General features: G+C 41.8%; 1 protein-coding gene across 1 annotated transcript; it reads right to left on the bottom strand.

The window, feature by feature from the left end:
• Window positions 1-2,871: 2,871 nt before the first annotated feature.
• Window positions 2,872-12,276, bottom strand: figla (folliculogenesis specific bHLH transcription factor; the record flags this gene model as incomplete). The annotated part of the gene is made up of 4 exons (XM_080467459.1): window positions 2,872-3,114; window positions 6,705-6,794; window positions 6,921-7,067; window positions 12,091-12,276. 4 exons carry the CDS (start codon window positions 12,274-12,276, stop codon window positions 2,872-2,874), a joined length of 666 nt encoding a protein of 221 aa, XP_080323585.1.
• Between the last annotated feature and the right edge of the window lie 5,478 nt (window positions 12,277-17,754).

The raw sequence follows: 17,754 nt of genomic DNA, 5'->3' as shown, positions 1-17,754 counted from the left end.
GAACCTGAAACCTGTTTTGTTTTGTTTAAAGGGGTTCCAGAAGGTGGATTTGGAACGCCTTGTTAGATATGCAACAAAACCCAAAATGTCACAAGATCTAATGTTAGAAAACCTGAAATGTGATCACTGATCGATAATGTAACAAAGTGCTGAGCCCAAAATGCATTTCATATATTTGTACTAAAAGCCAAAATGTATTCACTGATCAATCATGTAAAAAGATTTCAGAAGAATTTTAATGTGATCTTAATATGTTTAATGCTTATAAATTATTTTGTACTGATGAGTGGAGAAATCCATTACAGGTTATAGGGAACAGAAGAATATGAATGACTAATACCATAAACTGAATACATCTATACGTATAAACAAATAGTCCAAACCTTTAGAACTCATTCTTTCATTGTTATTCAAAATTAAAGCAGCTTAACTCTAAACCATAGATCACTGACTCACTTAATGAAGTATTTAAATTATTACAATATCAGGGGGAAAATATTTTGCCTGCCTCATAATGTAATATTAAAAACATTTGAAGTTTCGGGCTCAGCGTCTTGGTACATTATTAACCAGTTATTACATTTTGGGTTTATTACATTATGTTTTCTTACATTTCGGTGGGTTTAGTGGCAGTTTCAGTTTTCATCTTATACGTCAAGATCTGTAGACACAAAACGTACTGATATATTCCCTCTGCGGTTCTCAATGTGATTTTAGTCTCTCGTTCTGCCTCATATACGTGTTCCATAATACTCAATTAACATATGAAAGCTTTCTGGTTCAGGTATGGACCGAGTCAAGGCTGTCGACTCACAATAAAAGGTATTATCTCCACCAACAAAAGAATAGAAGTCGTGCATTGAGCTTTTTAAAATCATATTAACATCTATTCACAATACATTTCATCTTTATTTTGATCTCATCTTATTTTCCTTTTTGGTGAACGGAACACTGAGCAATTGTCTTGTTTGTTGTTGTTGTTCCGAGGACTTTCACTTCAAGGAAATACGTGAATCATAGGAACTAATTAAAAGAAAAAATTTGCTGTACGAGTGGAAAACCACAATCTCACAGGAAGCATCAACTCATCCGACTAAAAGGTTGGAAAGACTTTGGCTGGAAGAACTTCATGAGGATTTTCAATACTCCGAAATTTAAATCACAACAAACTGGACAGGGCGGACCACACCACCATTTTCTGGACCTGGACCTAGTTCAGTTGTCTTTCTCCGTTTTCAGGCGACACCTGCAGACCTGGGCCTCATTTCTAAAGGCTGCTGAAGAACAAAACGGGTCCTGAAAGATGCGTACGCCACTTCCCACGCAAACTTTGTGATCTAAGAAAATAAACTTTGTGGGAGAATGTGTGTACCGGTACGTCTACATTGGACTTTGCAGCGCTGATCTGGTGGAGAATTGAAGGCAGCTTCATCTCATACATTTAATGTCTTCACACATCAGACTTATTGATCCTCATGATCATAAACAGCTGCAGAGTTCTAGATGTTTCTTTAGTGGAACATTACTACTGAATCAGCAGCTCGATGTTCATGTGTCAAACTTTCATCTTCAAATGATAGAGCAGTGGACAGAACTGACTGATTATCACCAGGTGTGTAACAATCAATCTCATTTCAGAGTAAACACAAACAGCGCAGTGACAGTGTGGATGTGCTCCTCCGTCATGCCCTCTGGATGCTCTCCTGCTGCTGCAGACAGTCGACCTCCTCCACCTCTAGTGACTGACGCTAAAACACAAAGTCCAGTCAGCCTTTTCACAGTCCCTGTTCCAAGATTTAATTTGTACATTTAATAACCAGAAAAAACTCGACTATCGGTCTCCCCTTTCGTCTCCTTCAAATCTGTGTCTCCTTCCCTCCCCGACACACTTGACCGTCACAATGATGGGGGCTATTTTGGTGTCCAGTGGTGTGGACGTGGGGTGCTCTGTGGCCCCCATGATGTCACTCTCCTCCGGCCTCCACCTCTGTGACACTCGCACTCTTTACAGCAGTGACGATGTGCTGCCGATCACTAGTTTTTCTTTTTTTAGTGAAGCCTCTACCGTGACCATCAAATCAAGATCATTTTCCTGACCTCCACCTCCACCATAACTTTTTCGATCTCCATAGAATTTTTTCCCCTCATTTTTGTCTGCCATGATTGATCCTAAAATGACATCGATCAGCAGGCTGATTGTGATGCAAAAATAATCAGGAGGTACTTTTTCATTGACCATTGATGGTAGAATGTTGGGATGCCTACGCTTTAAAAAATGTTTTGCTGCATGCCATTTACAGCTTTCGGGCACATAGACACTTTTAGTATGGATCCATGCAATGTTTTTTAAATAAGGCCCCAGCCCACTTGTGGCAATCACCTACTAAAGAGGGGTTAGAAAATGTGGAAAACATGCCTGACCACAAACAAATGAGTGATGAAACCCAGACCTAACGACTGTCAAACGAAAATTTTAACTAAACGGGCATCCCTATTGCGACGTGTGTAAATAAATATATATTAATCCTTTATTTAATGACAAGCACTGACAACTTTGATATAACCTACTCAATTCAAGGCATGACCTCATTCCTTGTTATATAAAAATAAAGTTAAAACATAGAATCAGCTGTATGTCTCTAAATTAATTCGATTATATTAACAAGCGTGACTGATATTACTAAACAAAATTGTAAATTGACTAGTTCTAAAAGCATTTCTTCACTGCTCCAGTCGTCTCAAAGACCTTCCGCCTTCCCGTCATAAGAATCTCAGCCTTCACAGACGTACTCAGTCTTGCTCAATGGCACTTCAACATGGTCAGAAATCACAGAGTGATTTCAGTTTATTGGCTAAAATGATCTTCAATCGTCATCGGCTGTGAAAACCATTTGATCCTGTGCCCGACAAGCTGACAAACACAGAGACAAACACCAGACAGGCGAGTAAACGTGTTACCGAGTTCTGATCCGGCGCTACTTGGATGATCAGCTGATATGCCGGCATCATGCAGTGTGTTAACAGCAGTCGGGTCACATCGCCGTCTTCTGGTGGTTGTTCTTGAGCCGGCATCGAGAAGCCGTCGTCCATGTGTTCGTCTGACATGTTCAGAAACTGTCATGAAGAGAAAAAAAAAAAATATAAATATGTCTCATACTTTCATACTTTCATGGAGAGTTAATGGCTGCAATAACTTAAGGACAGCTAGTCACTGTAAAATTAATTAAATACACTGATTGTAAATTTCAAAGAAGCCCTCAGGGTCAGAATCTACAGGGTCATTATATTAAAGTATATTTTTTACTTACTGTTCAGACTGCCAAACAGCATAACTCCATTACCAGTGAACCCCTAAGGAATCCTAATATATACGGAGTAAGACAGTGAATGGCAAAAGAAAGCTCTTAAATTAAATCAAATTGTGATGCCGCATTTGTGTAAAAATGGATTTCATGCTGCTCTTCAGCAGGAAACAACAGGGAGTCTGGAGAAGGTTTCATTATTAAATTAAATTAGATGTCTTCCAACCTTCACATCAAGCATTTACACCTTTGAAGTTTCATCCTGAAACACTAAGAATTAATTGCAGCAACAATATCGGTCAAAAAAAGTTGTGAACTGTTGGGTTACTCAAGTTATAAAAACCATAATGACACCTTCTAGAGTAAAAAGGAGCATTGAGGAAGATCCACTATATTACCAAAAGTATTTGCTCAACCCTCCAAATCATTGATTTCAGTTGTTCCAATCGCCTTCATGGCCACAAACGTAGAAGATCAAGCAGCTCAGTATGCAGACTATTTCTGCAGGCATTAGTGAAAGAAGGCGTCGCAGTCCAGCTGGAAAGTTACCAATCACGCTTCTCCGTCTGGCAGTCTGATGGACAGTCTGATGGACAGTCTGATGGACAGTCTGATGGACAGTCTGATGGACAGTCTGGGCTTGGAGGTTCCCAGGAGAACAGTACTTGTCTGACTGCATTGTACCAAGTGGAAAGTTTGGTGGCGGTTATGATGGGGGCTTGTTTTGGCAAGTTGGACCCTTAATTCCAGTGAGACGAACTCCTAAAGCTGTTGTGGCTGCAAAGGGTGAACCCACAAATTAAACCCCATGGCTTTAAAATGGGATGTCACTCAAGTTTATAAGGCAAGCAGTGAATACTTTAGGCAATACAGTGCATCTCTAAAGTGGGATCGAATGTTACAGCTGCGAGGTCACCACTGTGGGTCCCTGAGCAAGACACTCCACAGCCACCCGTTCCCTGTGCGCTGTACCTCACATGTGGAGTTAAGGTTAACTATGAGCATATTTATATTAAGTATATTCCACTTATTCCAATTACTGTTTGAAACGGCACATCAAAACTATAAAACACCAGACTGAGATTAAAACAACTGGATAGTGGGAACATGCGTATATATCTCACATTCGAGGGGAGATACATTAGATCCAGGATGGACCACTGGATGTTAAAAGCACAATATTCAATTAGGTACACTATATTTTCTCCTGGAAATGTTTATGGAATTTGTTAGAAGAGGTGACATTGCAGAGTGTGAAGTGATAATGATGGTATGACATTGCTGTGAGGATTGTACTGTGAACTGTACAATCTTTCTCACAGCACCTTTCCATCAAGTACTTTCTCTCAAATCTAAATATTAACCTTTTATATTATCGTCATTATTTTTACTTTTCCTACTGCTATAGACTTATGTTCAATGATGTTTGGATTTTGTTTCGATACTGTAAAAAAATTATTCAATCTGTAAATTATATAATACGTTTAAAAAAAACCACAATAAATTTAATACACAAATAGTCAAGATTTGAAAGCCAAAGCAATCAATGTAGTAAATGAACAGAACTGCTTATCAAGTATTTATATTCTAACTGGAATCTAAAGCAATATAAAGAACATTTCTTTCACTCCCACTCAGCCAGGATATCCTCATGAGTAGCAGCTGTGACAAATTAAGTATACATAAAACAAACGCAAAATACCAAAAATACTCTGCATAATTGATAACTGCATATTGGTGTTTTTTACGATAAAAAGCAGTTTGAAAAAAAGTTTGTCTACTTCGTATCGGATTAAATAAACCGACTGAAAATGAGGCTCACTCGACCACTCTCGCCCTGCTGTTGTTATTTCAAGTGTTCCCGTTCATTCAGGGTTCAATAACAGAGATGTACTCATGAAATTATTTTTACAGAGCTGATAAATTAACTGACACATAGAAGAGAACATAACATGTTGCATCACTGGAACCTCTGATAAGGTCCTTCCAGGTTCAGGTAAGCATTTAGGCCCCGTTTACACGACAACGAATACGAACGTATCCGCCAAACTTTCTTCACTTTTGGGGTCCGTTTACACGGGTGAACGGGCAACTCGTCCCCAAAACTGCAATCCGAGACAACTCCTTCATGTGATTCCGGACAACTCGTCCACGACAATTTTTTAAGCATTATTGATTTGATTTCAAAGTGTATGACACATTTGGAAGGATTATTTAGTATATTTGACACAAAAACATAAGCAGTGGCTGATTTTGCTGTGGACGAAGTGGGCAGCTACCCAGAGCCAAACTCAACAGGGGCACCGTGCGCCGGCTCAGATACGGTCTTCAGAAATACAGTTTTCACAAACGTATTTCTGAAAACAAATAAGCTGTGCAGTTGAAAATTTAAAATGTCTTTTTGTAGCTGACAGCTTTGAGTGATGCGTTCAGGTGTATCACGTATATCCGCCTGCCGACATTAACGAGCTGCGGGACTCGTACAGTAGCGGCGTTCCATGATAAACATGACCGATAGTCATTATCGAGCCTGAACATGCAAGAACAAAGCCGTGCAGAAGTTTCGGGTTGGGGTCATGTGCGCTCAGAAGAACATTCTTCGCGAGAATAAAAAGCCATATGATAGTACACTAAATATATATGTGGACTAGATATATGAAAAAATATATCAAATATCAATTAGAAATAATATGTAAAACTGCGTTGTACAGGATTCATTTTCTCAAAAAAATTTAAAAATCTCATCTGTGGACAAGTTGTCCTCTGAGGGTGCCGTCTGTGGACAAGTCGTCCTACAATTGTTTACACGACTCCACTGTGGGGATCCAAAGTATCGGCAAAGTTTTTAATCTGGCTCCCAAGCTGGAAAGATTCTTTCACGGTCTTAATTTGGCCTGCAGAGAATGATGGAAGCTACAGAGCGCTCTTACTGCACATCCCTCCCCCTCCTTTCCTGTTGTGAAAATAGTTCCTCCTGCTCATGCGCCTGTAAGCAAACATGGCCGACCCGTAGTGGTATGACTCGCAGTCCGTATTCTAGTTTTATTGTCCATATCAGTAGTTTAATAGTTGAGACTCTCCCTGATAGAATCGGATTCCTCATCAGTCCATATGGATGTCGGGTTCTCTTGATTTTCTTCAAGTTTATATTGTATTGTTCTTTGCACACGTCTGTGTGGTTTTATTACAAAAACAAGTGATAGCGCCCTCCCGTGGTTTGGCATACCAACTACATCGTTGTCTCTGTCCGCTGCTACAGTGTAAACGCCCCCACTTTTTTTTTTACGGATTGGGTGTTCACGTGAAACGTTGTGTAAACGGGGCCTTAGTTGAGTTCGGGGAAAGGCTTTGTTAACAAGTCTGTGGCAAACGTTGTAAAGACAACACAATGAGCTCACTCACGTCATCCATTCTCCACATTTCACTATTCAGGCCTTCAGTCTGACCATAAGTGATTGCATTCTTTAGGAAATCAGTCCTGTTGCCATCACCCTGACAAAAAAGAAAATGACACTAATCAATGCTTCCAAATAATAAGTGGCAGTGCTGCCCTTGGAGGGGAAAAAAAACAAAAGGACATGCATTCTTTGATGGAGCCCTGCTGAACGCAGTACTTACATTGTCTGTTTCTTGTAAGACAGCAACAAGCAGTCGGATGTATTCAGCTGCAGCTTTGAGCGTATCCACCTTGCTGGGCTTTCTGTCCTGTCGCATTAGTGGCACCATGTGCTTCAAGCGGGAGAACATGGTGTTCAAGTTCCTGATCTGCACAGATGATGCGATTCTTCATTTAATGTGTGTGTCAAACCCAACATTTCTGCAGGTTTTGATTAGTAAACATTGGCTGTTGTGATATATAATCTTCTCACTGCACGGTGTGCTCCATTCACAAAACCATGCACAGAGTGGAGCAGTGGCATGTCCTTAATGGCACTCATTAGACATTCATCAACAGTATGCAGCATCCTACACTGCAGACGGCACTCCTATTTGCATCATAATCTTATGAAATACGCATCTTCGAGAACTGCTAATTCCCCGGTTTTCGGACAAAATACCACAATATCCAGACAAACATGACATTACACGAAGCAACACTATCCAGAGAAAAGGGTTGATACATGCTTGGCATTACAAATGAGGAAGGCAGCAAAGAAAGAATAACTGAACCAGCAGCAAAGAAACCCAGAGAGATATAAATAATTAAAAAAAGAAAATTACCAGAAAGAGGAAAAAAGGAAACAGATACAGTTAGACAAATAGACTACTTGAATGTTATAGATGAGACCACAGAAACAAGTGAATATGTAAGGATGCAGCTCAACACAGAAGAAAACTGAGCACAAAGACAAAACCACTTAAAAAAAAAAAAAAAAAAAAAATCAAAAAAAGACCAATAGTGGAGCAGAGATAATGATTAAAAATACAAAATGACGACAAGACAAAGTAACCGAAAGATAAAAAATAAAAAGGGGGAATGAAAAATGACCCAAGGAGGATTCAAAACACCAAAAACTGATGTAAATAAGAAAATTACACATTTCATGCAGCATAACCAGAGGGGACTCGAAATGGTCACGAGTTATTAAAGAGCAGAAACACAGACAAAGATGAAGGAAAGTTATGTGAAAAAAGACGCACAATTACCACAAGGTCATGAAGGGAAGAAAGAACGTTACAAAAAGCTGAATAAAACCAACAAAATGACTACAAAGCAACACACTTGTCACAAAAGAAAGATGGAGAAGAAAAGGCATTAAATAGTCACGTTACATTAAAAAAAACCTTCAGAAATTGTTGCATTTTGCATTGAATGAAACCGAATGACAAGAACATTGAGGTCGTGAAATCTTCTGAAAGAAATGAGAAAATGCCACAGATAAAGGACAAAAAGATGCTTGATACACACAAAATGACATAAAATGCTCAAAGTGCAAAAGGACAAAAACAATCTTGAGGGAGATGCGAGTGCAGAAGCACGAGGTCCAATTTTCTCCCCACGTAAAGTACCGATTATTAGTAGTGTCGGAGGCTGATAACCGATATTTACGGCCGATATTCATTTGTCACAAAAGTGAAAATATTGGTGTCAAACTGTTTAATAATACAAACTCCAACATGTAACTTTGTTTAAATGCTTTGAAGCAAATGTTTCTTAAACCGCATTTCAGCTTTGAAACATGTTTTAGGTTTCTGTTTAATTGAAGTCAATGGGCCATCATTGTTTTAGAATTCTAACAGAAGGTGCAGGAAGTTCCCAGGCTCAGCAGCATCGCTTATGAAGTCCAATGAAAACTTCAATAAATAACACCCCAATGTTTTCTAGAGTATATAAAGATTTCCAACGTTTCAATATCCCTGAAATGTTATTTCAACTTTCACTTGTCTTTGTTTCAAGGTCAAACAAAAGCCAAAAGTGCAGGGAGTTCCCAGGGTCAGCAGCATTTCTTGTAAAGTTAAATGGAAAATTTTAATAAAATAAAGTAAATACAATAAAGTTACAAAACATTTCAAATAAATGCATTTTAATCTCTCACACACACTCCTTCCCATGGCTACATCTCAAAAAATTTGAATATCATGAAAATGTTCAGATATGATCTAGGCTCATGACAGAGTGAAATAGTTCAAGCCTTTATTTCTTGAAATGTTGAGAATTAAGGCTTACAGAGAGTGAAAATCCAAAGTTCAGTGTCTCAGTAAATTAGAATATTACATAAGATCAAGAAAAGGATATTTTAAACAAAAATATAAGGTTTCTGAAAAGTCTGTTCATCTCTCTGCACTCAGTACTTGGTTGCTCCTTTAGCATGAAGTACTGCGTCTTAGCGGCGTGGCCTGGAGGCCATCAACCTGTGGCACTGCTCAGGTGTAATGAAGCCCAAGTAGCTTTGATAGCAGCCTTCAGATCATCTGCATTGTTGGTCTGGTGTCTCTCACCGTCCTCTTGACAATAGAACAGAGATTGTCTCTGGGGTTCAGCTCAGGTCAGTCTGCTGGCCAGTCCAGAACAGTAACACCAGGGTCATTGAAGCAGCTTCTGGTACCTTTGGCAGTGTGGGCAGGTGCCAAGTCCTGCTGGAAAATGAACTCAGCATCTCCATCAAGCTTGTCAGCAGAAGGAAGCATGAAGTGCTCTAAAGTTTCCTGCTGGATGCTGCGTTGACTGTGGACTTCAGAAGACCCAGTGGAGGGACAGCAGCAGAGGACATGGCAGCACAAATCATCACAGACTGAGGAAACTTCACTCTGGACTTCAAGCAAGGTGGATTCTGAGCCTCTCCACTCTTCCTCCACACTCTGGGACCTGGAGTTCACTCTTCCTCCACCCTCTGGGACCTGGACTTCCAAATGAGATGCAAAATGTTCTTTCATGTGAAACAAGGACTTTGGATCACTGAACAACAGTCCAGTTCTTTTCCTCCACAGCCCAGGTGAGATGCTTCTGACCTGGTCTCTTGTTCAGGAGTGTCTTGACCCCAGGAAGCCACATCAGGATCTCATGTCTAGGATTGGTCAGTGCCTCGTGGCCCTTGATACGCTGACTCCAGCCTCAGTCCATCCTTGTGAAGCATTTTGCTGGACAGTCCTCTCCAGGCTGCGCTCCTCCCTTTTTCTGCTCCACCTTCTCCTCCCACACTTTCTCCTTCCACTCTACCTTCTCTGAACATGCTTGGACCCAGCACTCTGAACAAGCAGCTTCTTTAGCAAGGACCTTTAATGGCTGAGCCTCCTTGTGGACGGTGTCAATGACTGTCTCCTGGACATCTGTCCAGTCAGCAGTCTTCCCCATGATTGTGTGGCCTCCTGACCCAGACTGAGACCATTTAAAGGCTCAGGAAACCTTTACAGGGGTTTTGAGTTAATGAGCTGATTAGGGTGAGACACCAGGACTTTCCAAACCTAAACCTTTCCACAAGATTCAAATTTTCTGAGACACAAAATTTGGGGTTTTCATTATCTGTAAGTCATAATCATCAACATTTCAAGAAATGAAGGCTTGAACTATTTCACTCTATGTGTCATGAGTCTAGATCATATATGGGTTTGACTTTCTGAAAGATCCTGAACATTTTCATGATATTCAAATTTTTTAAGATGTACCAGTATATTCACAGACTATTTCCATATCAATATTATCAACAACCTTGTTTCAAGTGATTACACTGTTAAAAGTAGAAGTAGCCTGCATAATCCCAGCTGCCAGTAGAGCAGCCTGCAGAGGTCGCCAGTCTGTCACAAGGCAAACAGAATCTCACACTAAGGGTCCCTTTTTAAAACTATCCCTAAGTGCATGCTTTTGGACTGGACACAAACACGAACAAGCAGACTTCCTACGAACCTTTCATAAGACTCTCTGAATATGACAAAGATGGTTCCATACAATGGCTTTTATTAATAGAATTATCTATAGTGTTTCTGAGTCAGTTTGACCCAGCTCCCATGAAACAAACCGCTCAATTTCCAGGAGGGGCCTACAAAGTGTTGAGTGTTAAGAAATAAATAAAGCTAAAATTAAACAATAAATGACTTTATACTGTAAAGACAGGTACATTTAAAAAAAAGTTGGTTTAAATATAAGTCAATGCTGTATCAACAACACAAATGCAATTCATTGATTTCAGGTGTTCCAATCACTTCCATGGCCACAGTGTATAAAATCAAGCACCTCAGCATGCAGACTATTTCTACAAACATGAGTGAGAGAAAGAGTCGCTCTGAGGAGCTCAGTGAACTCCAGCATGGAGCAGTGATAAGATGTCAGCGGCGCAACAAGTCCAGCCGGGAAATTTCCTCACAATCAACTGTTACATCCAAGCCTCAGAGGACCAAGAGCAATGCAAAGTGTCAAATGCAGTGGAGAGAAGCTCCCCGACACTGGATTCAAGAACAGTGGAGACGAGTTCTCTCCGGTGACCAATCACGCTTCTCCGTCTGGCAGTCTGAGGGACAGGAAAGTGGACAGTCTGGGTGTGGCGGTTAGCAGGAGAGCGGTACTGTCCTGTTCCAAGTGTAAGGTTTGGTGGAGGGGGGAGGGGTTATGGTGTGGGCTTGTTTTGTGGGAGCTGGACTCGGCCCATTAGCCCCAGTGAAAGAAACCTGAAAGCTTCAGCATATCAAGACATTTTGGACAATTCCATGCTCTGAACTTTGTGGGAACAGTTTAGAGACGGTCCCTTCCTGTGCTAACGTGACAAAGCGAGGTGCAGAAAGACCTGGGTGATCCAGTTTGAGTGTCCGGCACAGAGTCCTGACCTCAACCTGGTAGAAGAACACCTTCAGGATGAATTAGGGTGGAGACTGTGAGCCAGGCCTTCTCTTCCCACATCAGTGTCTGAACTCACAAATGGTCAAATGTTCCCATGAATACTCCTGAACCTTGTGGAAAACCTTCTTAGAAGAGTTGAAGCTGTTGGAGCTGCAGAGGATGGACCCACGTCATATTAAATCCTATGGTTGAAGAATGGGATGTCACTCAAGTTTAGCAGTGTGAAGGCAGGTGAGCAGATACTTTTGACAATATAATGCATATATAAATACATACACACAGTAATTTGAGGCAGGGTTGATGTTGAAGTGATTATTGGAGAAAAGAGGCTGAATAAATATCCAAGGGTGGATATTGCATGTCGTTTTAATGTTTGTAAATGTTTGAGCTCTGAAAGTAAATGTGACTCGCGTGCTGGATACAAAGTATTCCAGAACTTCAGTGGAAGTTGTGAAGAGGATAAACAAAGAAAGAAAACAAACAAACACAGAGTGATGTGTTGTCTTTGGACAGACTCACTCGGAGGCGCTCCTTGGCGTTGACCAGCTCTCTTTTCTTCACGGTTTGGTGGAAGTCCTCGGCCACGAAGTACGAGCCGTCCTTCCCCCGCTTGAACTTCTCGATGTTGCAGTACACCGGCAGGGCGGACTCTCCCGTCAGCCGCCGCAGAATGCCGCTCATGCTCTCCTCCCGGGGGACCTTCATGTTAACGCGGCTCCGCGCCACCTCCACCGTGCTGCCGCAGGTAAAGACGGACATTAGCGGAGGCGGAGGAGGAGCACACCTGTTGGTGCGGAGGCTTTAATTAGTCCCCCGCTGCGCTCCGGCTTGTGTAGTCACCAGCCGATCTCCAGTCAATATCGAAGAAGGTCCACTAAGTGGTATTGCTTTACATCCAATGTGCAAATGCAAGGTTGTTTTGTTTTTATTTGTTTTTCCTACTGATTTTTTTTTGTTGACCAGTCAACATGTTTTTTTTTTCGTTTTCACAGCCCTGCTTCCTCCAGCAGACAATCTGAGTGCATCTCACCTTCCATCCTCATGAAGCTGCTGGAATTGAAAACAACACTGTACTGTGAAAGCACCAATTCACTGTACAGATTCTCAAATGACTCAAATTTGAACTTTATTCAAACAAAAATTAAATTTTAACCCCAAATCCTCCTGAAATGTATTATATTACCCTCTATTACCAAAACTGTACATTGATTCATCTTTTTCTAATATATATAAACACTGCTCAAAATAATAAAGAGAACACTAAAATAACACATTCTAGATTTCAATGAAGGAAATATTGCAGTTGAAAGTCTTTATTCAATATATAATAGAGTGCACTGAGAACAAAATAACATAAAAATGATCAATGTAAATCAAAATTATTATCCCACGGAGCTCTGGATTTGGAGTCCTATCAAAATAAAAGTGCAGAATCACATTGCAGGCTGATCCAACGTCAGGTAAAATTCCTCCAGACAAGTCTAAATGAGGCTCAGTAGTGTGTGTGGCCTCCACCTGCCTGTAGGACCTCCCTACAACACCTGGGCATGCTTCTGATGAGGCGGCGGATGTTCTCCTGAGGGATGACCTCCTGAGGGATGTTCCTCTGAGAGATGACCTCCTGAGGGATGTTCCTCTGAGGGATGACCTCCCAGACTTGGATCAAAGCATCAGTCACCTCCTGGACCGTCTGTGGTCAACGTGTGGTTGGTGGATGGAACCAGACATGATGTCCAGATGTGCTCAGTTGGATTGAGGTCTGGGGAACGGGCAGGCCAGTCCAGAGCATCAATACCTTCATCATGGAAAAACTGTTGACACACTTCAGCCACATGAGGCCTGGCATTGTCCTGCATCAGAAGGAACCCAGGAACCACTGCAGCAGCATCTGGTCTCACACTGGGTCTGAGGATCTCATCCTGGTACCTGATGGCAGTCAGGGTACCTCTGGCTGGCACATGGAGGGCTGTGGGCCATCCTAAGAAATGCCTCCCCACACCATTACTGACCCACCACCAAACCGCTCATGCTGGAGGATGTTGCTGCAGCAGAACATTCTCCACGTTCTCCAGACTCTGTCACGTCTGTCACATGTGCTCAGTGTGAAGCTGCTCTCATCTGTGAAGAGCACAGGGCGCCAATGGCCAATCTCACAATATTGCTGTTCTCTGGCAAATGCCAATGGCACTGCAGGGTGTTGGACTGTAAGAACAGCCCCCCCTGGTGGACGTGGGCCCTCATAGCACCCTGGTGAAGTCTGCTCTGACAGTTTGAGCAGAAACCTCACATTAGTGGCCTGCTGGAGGTCATCTTGCAGGGCTCCTGCAGTGCTCCTCCTGTTCCTTCTTGCTCAAACGAGGAGGTAGAGGTCCTGCTGCTGGCTTGTTGCCCTCCTACGCCCTCCTCCACGTCTCCTGGTGTCCTGGTATCTCCTCCATGCTCTGGACACTGTGCTGGGAGACACAGCAAACCTTGCCACAGCTCGCATTGATGTGCCATCTTGGATGAGCTGCTCAAGCTGAACAACTTATGTTGGTAGTAGACTCGCCTCCTGCTGCCTCGAGGACTGAGAACACTGACAACTTTCAAACTGACCAAAACATGAGTTAGAAACCAGGAGAACAGCGTCATGGTTTGTGGTCACCACCTGCAGAACCTCCTTTATAGGAGTTGTCTTGATAATTGCCTCTCATTTCCACATGTTGTCTGTTTTATTTGCACAACAGATGAAACTGAGTCACAATTAGTGTTGCTTCCTCCCTGGACAGGTTGATTTCACACCAGTGTGATATACTTGGAGTTACATTGTGTTGTTTAGGTGTCCCTTTAGTTTTTGGAGCAGTGCATATATATACAACTTAGATGTCTCGCGGCGCCGCCTGTGGCGTGCCTCCACGTCCACCATCTTGGGAAGGTACTCGCAAGCGAAGGCAAGTTTTGGTGAAAATGGAGGAAATGGCCTCATTTTGTGCAGTTTGCAGATTGTGTCATTAAATAATATAGGTGGCCCACTTCCCAGCAATAAGCTTTGCAACTGGATTGCAATATCTGTCGGAACAAACTAGTTTCTGATGCCATGCCTACGTCATTCAGCGACAACTACCATCTTCTTCGACTGTTCATTCCTTCACCAGGGACTGTGTGAGGGATAACTACAGCTGAATGTTACATTAGGCGAATGACGAACGTCCAATCAGCATTGAAACAACTGAAAATGTCTGAAGTCAATCATGTGGTCTGAGCTGAAGTTTGAGCAGAAGATATTTTCGACTTGGGAGAACAGGTAATAGACACTCAGCATGGGCTTAACAACCATCACTTTCAACTGCTCTCTTTGATTGTCCGCGCATTTAATCTTTAAAGGCAGTACCATGTTGCTAAACTTCACACTTCAGAACTGCAACAAGGCAATCTGGGAAAAGTTCATGGTAAACATTTGCACTTCAACGGCCACTAGACTGATTGTCATGAAGCAAGCAAGCAAGCAAACAAGCAGTGTGTCTGCCTGAATTGATTTTCCTGCTATTTGACCCGCATTTGCATTGAATGTATGTAGTTCTAAGTAATAATTGTCATTGTTTATATAATTTCTTGACACAGGCTGTGTTGCAAGTATCTCAATGTAACGATAACTTGTTGTATAATCTTGGGCATGGAACCCCTTAGTTTACCAGTGCCTTTGAGGCTTCCTGTGACTCTCACCAGATGAATTAATTTCAGGTTTTATTACTTTGGCCACTCTCATCCCTGAGGTCTGCAGCAATGAACCTGCCACTTTCAGTTGGTTACGAGACATGGAAGTCTTGTTTGATTCACAGAGTTAAAGAATCAGAACCATTAATTTTGCCTAATGCTAACTATAATTAGCTGAGGTGTCCACAATTTCTTTTCAGTATGAACCAACGTTAATATAAAAACATACAATTGACAAATTGTATGTGTCCAGCTCATTAAGGAGGGTGGACTCACTCAAAGATTTGTTTTCAGAAACACATTCCTCTGAACTGTTTCAGTAATAAAAGAGAAAGTTTGTGTCTGAGCCACCATGTTGGTTCGATTTCCACTGCAGGAGCTGAAAGCTGTCTGCGCAGAGAGGGGGCGGAGTCACCAGACGTACCTGAGCCTGTGCACTGTGCGCCCCTGTTGGGTTTGCGCCCTGAGCAGTTGCCACTGTGTTGGAGACATTCAAGTTGGGCTCACCTGCTCACTTTGTTAGTTTGCTGCACATCAACCATTTGAAATCCTCTGTTATCGGCGTCAAATCTGGCTGGAGCTGTTTCCATGTCTTTAAGACTGCAAAAGTTCAAGCTTTAATCTTTGTATTTCCAGTCCCTTTTTGTGTTGTTCTTCAGGAGCTATGAGCTTTACCTTTTTATTTATTTCTTCTTGGGCTAACTTGTATTCTCCTTCTTCCACAGCAAACTCTGCTGCTGCCCCGTTTTGATGCAATGTATGAGCAATAAATGGTTAAAGTTCCTCGACCAGAATCCTCACATGAAAAATGTAGGACCAGATTTATTTCGGGCTGAATCAGTCAAATGTTGATATTTTCACTTGAGCTGCTGCAATGCCATCTTTGATATCCCAGAAACCCTTGCGGCAGGTTTATGAAGATGATGTCAGTTAGTGAAACTTCAACACAGCTTGATGGCTACAAATTCTAGTTTGTCAGTAAACATATCTACTTTGGTCTGAGTTTTAGGAAACTGAGGCTTGGAAATTCGTGGTGATGGTCTTGTTTTGGTGTGTTGGTTTATTCCCTGTGCAGAGGTGAGCCGTTGTATGAGAAGTAGATTTTAAAGATTTTATTCTGGTAGAGTATCTTTAACATGGGATCACCGTAAGAGGTAAACAAAACACAAACCAAAGAGCAGGTTAGCTTTATTAGAAAACTTATTAAATTCAATTAAAACTCATTAAAGTTGACTAATACACACACGTGAACTTAAATGCAACTCATACCATGCTGCCACTATCAACTGTAGCTAAACTAGATTTGGATGCGTTAGATCCCTCAGCTGATATTGCATCGAGAACTCAAACCAAGCAGGAAGTCCAATGCCTGGAGACCGCCTAGATAGGATTGTCCCAACTCACAAATTTCGTGAAGGGTACAGAAACTCTTTCACTGCTTTGAAGCTTCCAGTGAGCACAGCGGCCTCCATCATGAATAAATGGAGGAAGTTAAGAACCACACGGACTCTTCTGGAGCTGGCTGGCTCGACACTGAGCAATTTTGGAAAGAAAAACACTTAATCAGGGAGCTGACAAGAACTCGAAAGTCACTCTGTCAGAGCTCCAGTGTTCCTCTCTGCAGCAATCCACCAATCAGGCCTACATGGTAGGATGGCCGGAATGAAGCCTCTCGTTGGTAAAAGGCCTGTTATTCACCACCAGGAGAAACTACATTCTCTGGTAGGAGGAAACAAAGATTTAACTATTTGGCGTGAAAGCTGGTCGCTAAGTTTGGAGGAAAGCAGGCGGTGCTCATCACCAGGCCAATACCATCCCTACAGTGAAGCACGGTGGTGGCAGCATCATGCTGTGGGTAGTTTTTTGCAGTGGCAAGAACCGGGAGAGTAATCAGGGTCGGGGAAAAGATGAACGCAGCAATCTAAAGAAAGATTGTGGGTGAAAACCAACTCCAGAGTGCTCTCGACCTCAGACTGAGGAGACGGTTCATCTCTGAGCAGAACAAAGACCTGAAGCACCAAAACAGAAGCATCGGGACAACTCAGAGAAGGTCCTTGAGGGAGTTATACACCAAATCAAGAACAAATATATTTAGAGGTGGTTGAACTTTCTTTTTTTTTTTTTTTTAAACATCCTGTTTCAATCATCATGTTGCCATTACGTTGCAATAAACAGACGCTGTGTGAGTTATCTGCTTTCATGTCGCATTAACACAGTGAACACAGCATCTATGTAATGTCTCCCAGGACTCGGTGTTTTCACTCTGTCAACACTGCCGGAAAAGAAACGAATAAACAATGTTTGATATTTAAGGACAAAGTGCACTTTGAGAACATAGTGAATTTCATACTAATAGCTTGAAGACTGTTTTCAGCCCAGCATTGTCAGAGTTTTAAAATACTGTCAAGCCATATTACATCTACTGTCTAATTACAGATTTTGTGGAATTTTACAGAGTGAAAATCTCAAGCGCTTCCTGAATTTTATTCA

The sequence above is a fragment of the Lipophrys pholis genome (genome assembly GCF_963383615.2).
Source record: "Lipophrys pholis genome assembly, chromosome: 7".
Taxonomy (NCBI): Eukaryota; Metazoa; Chordata; class Actinopteri; order Blenniiformes; family Blenniidae; genus Lipophrys; species Lipophrys pholis.
This window is presented reverse-complemented; position numbering and strand designations above follow the sequence as displayed.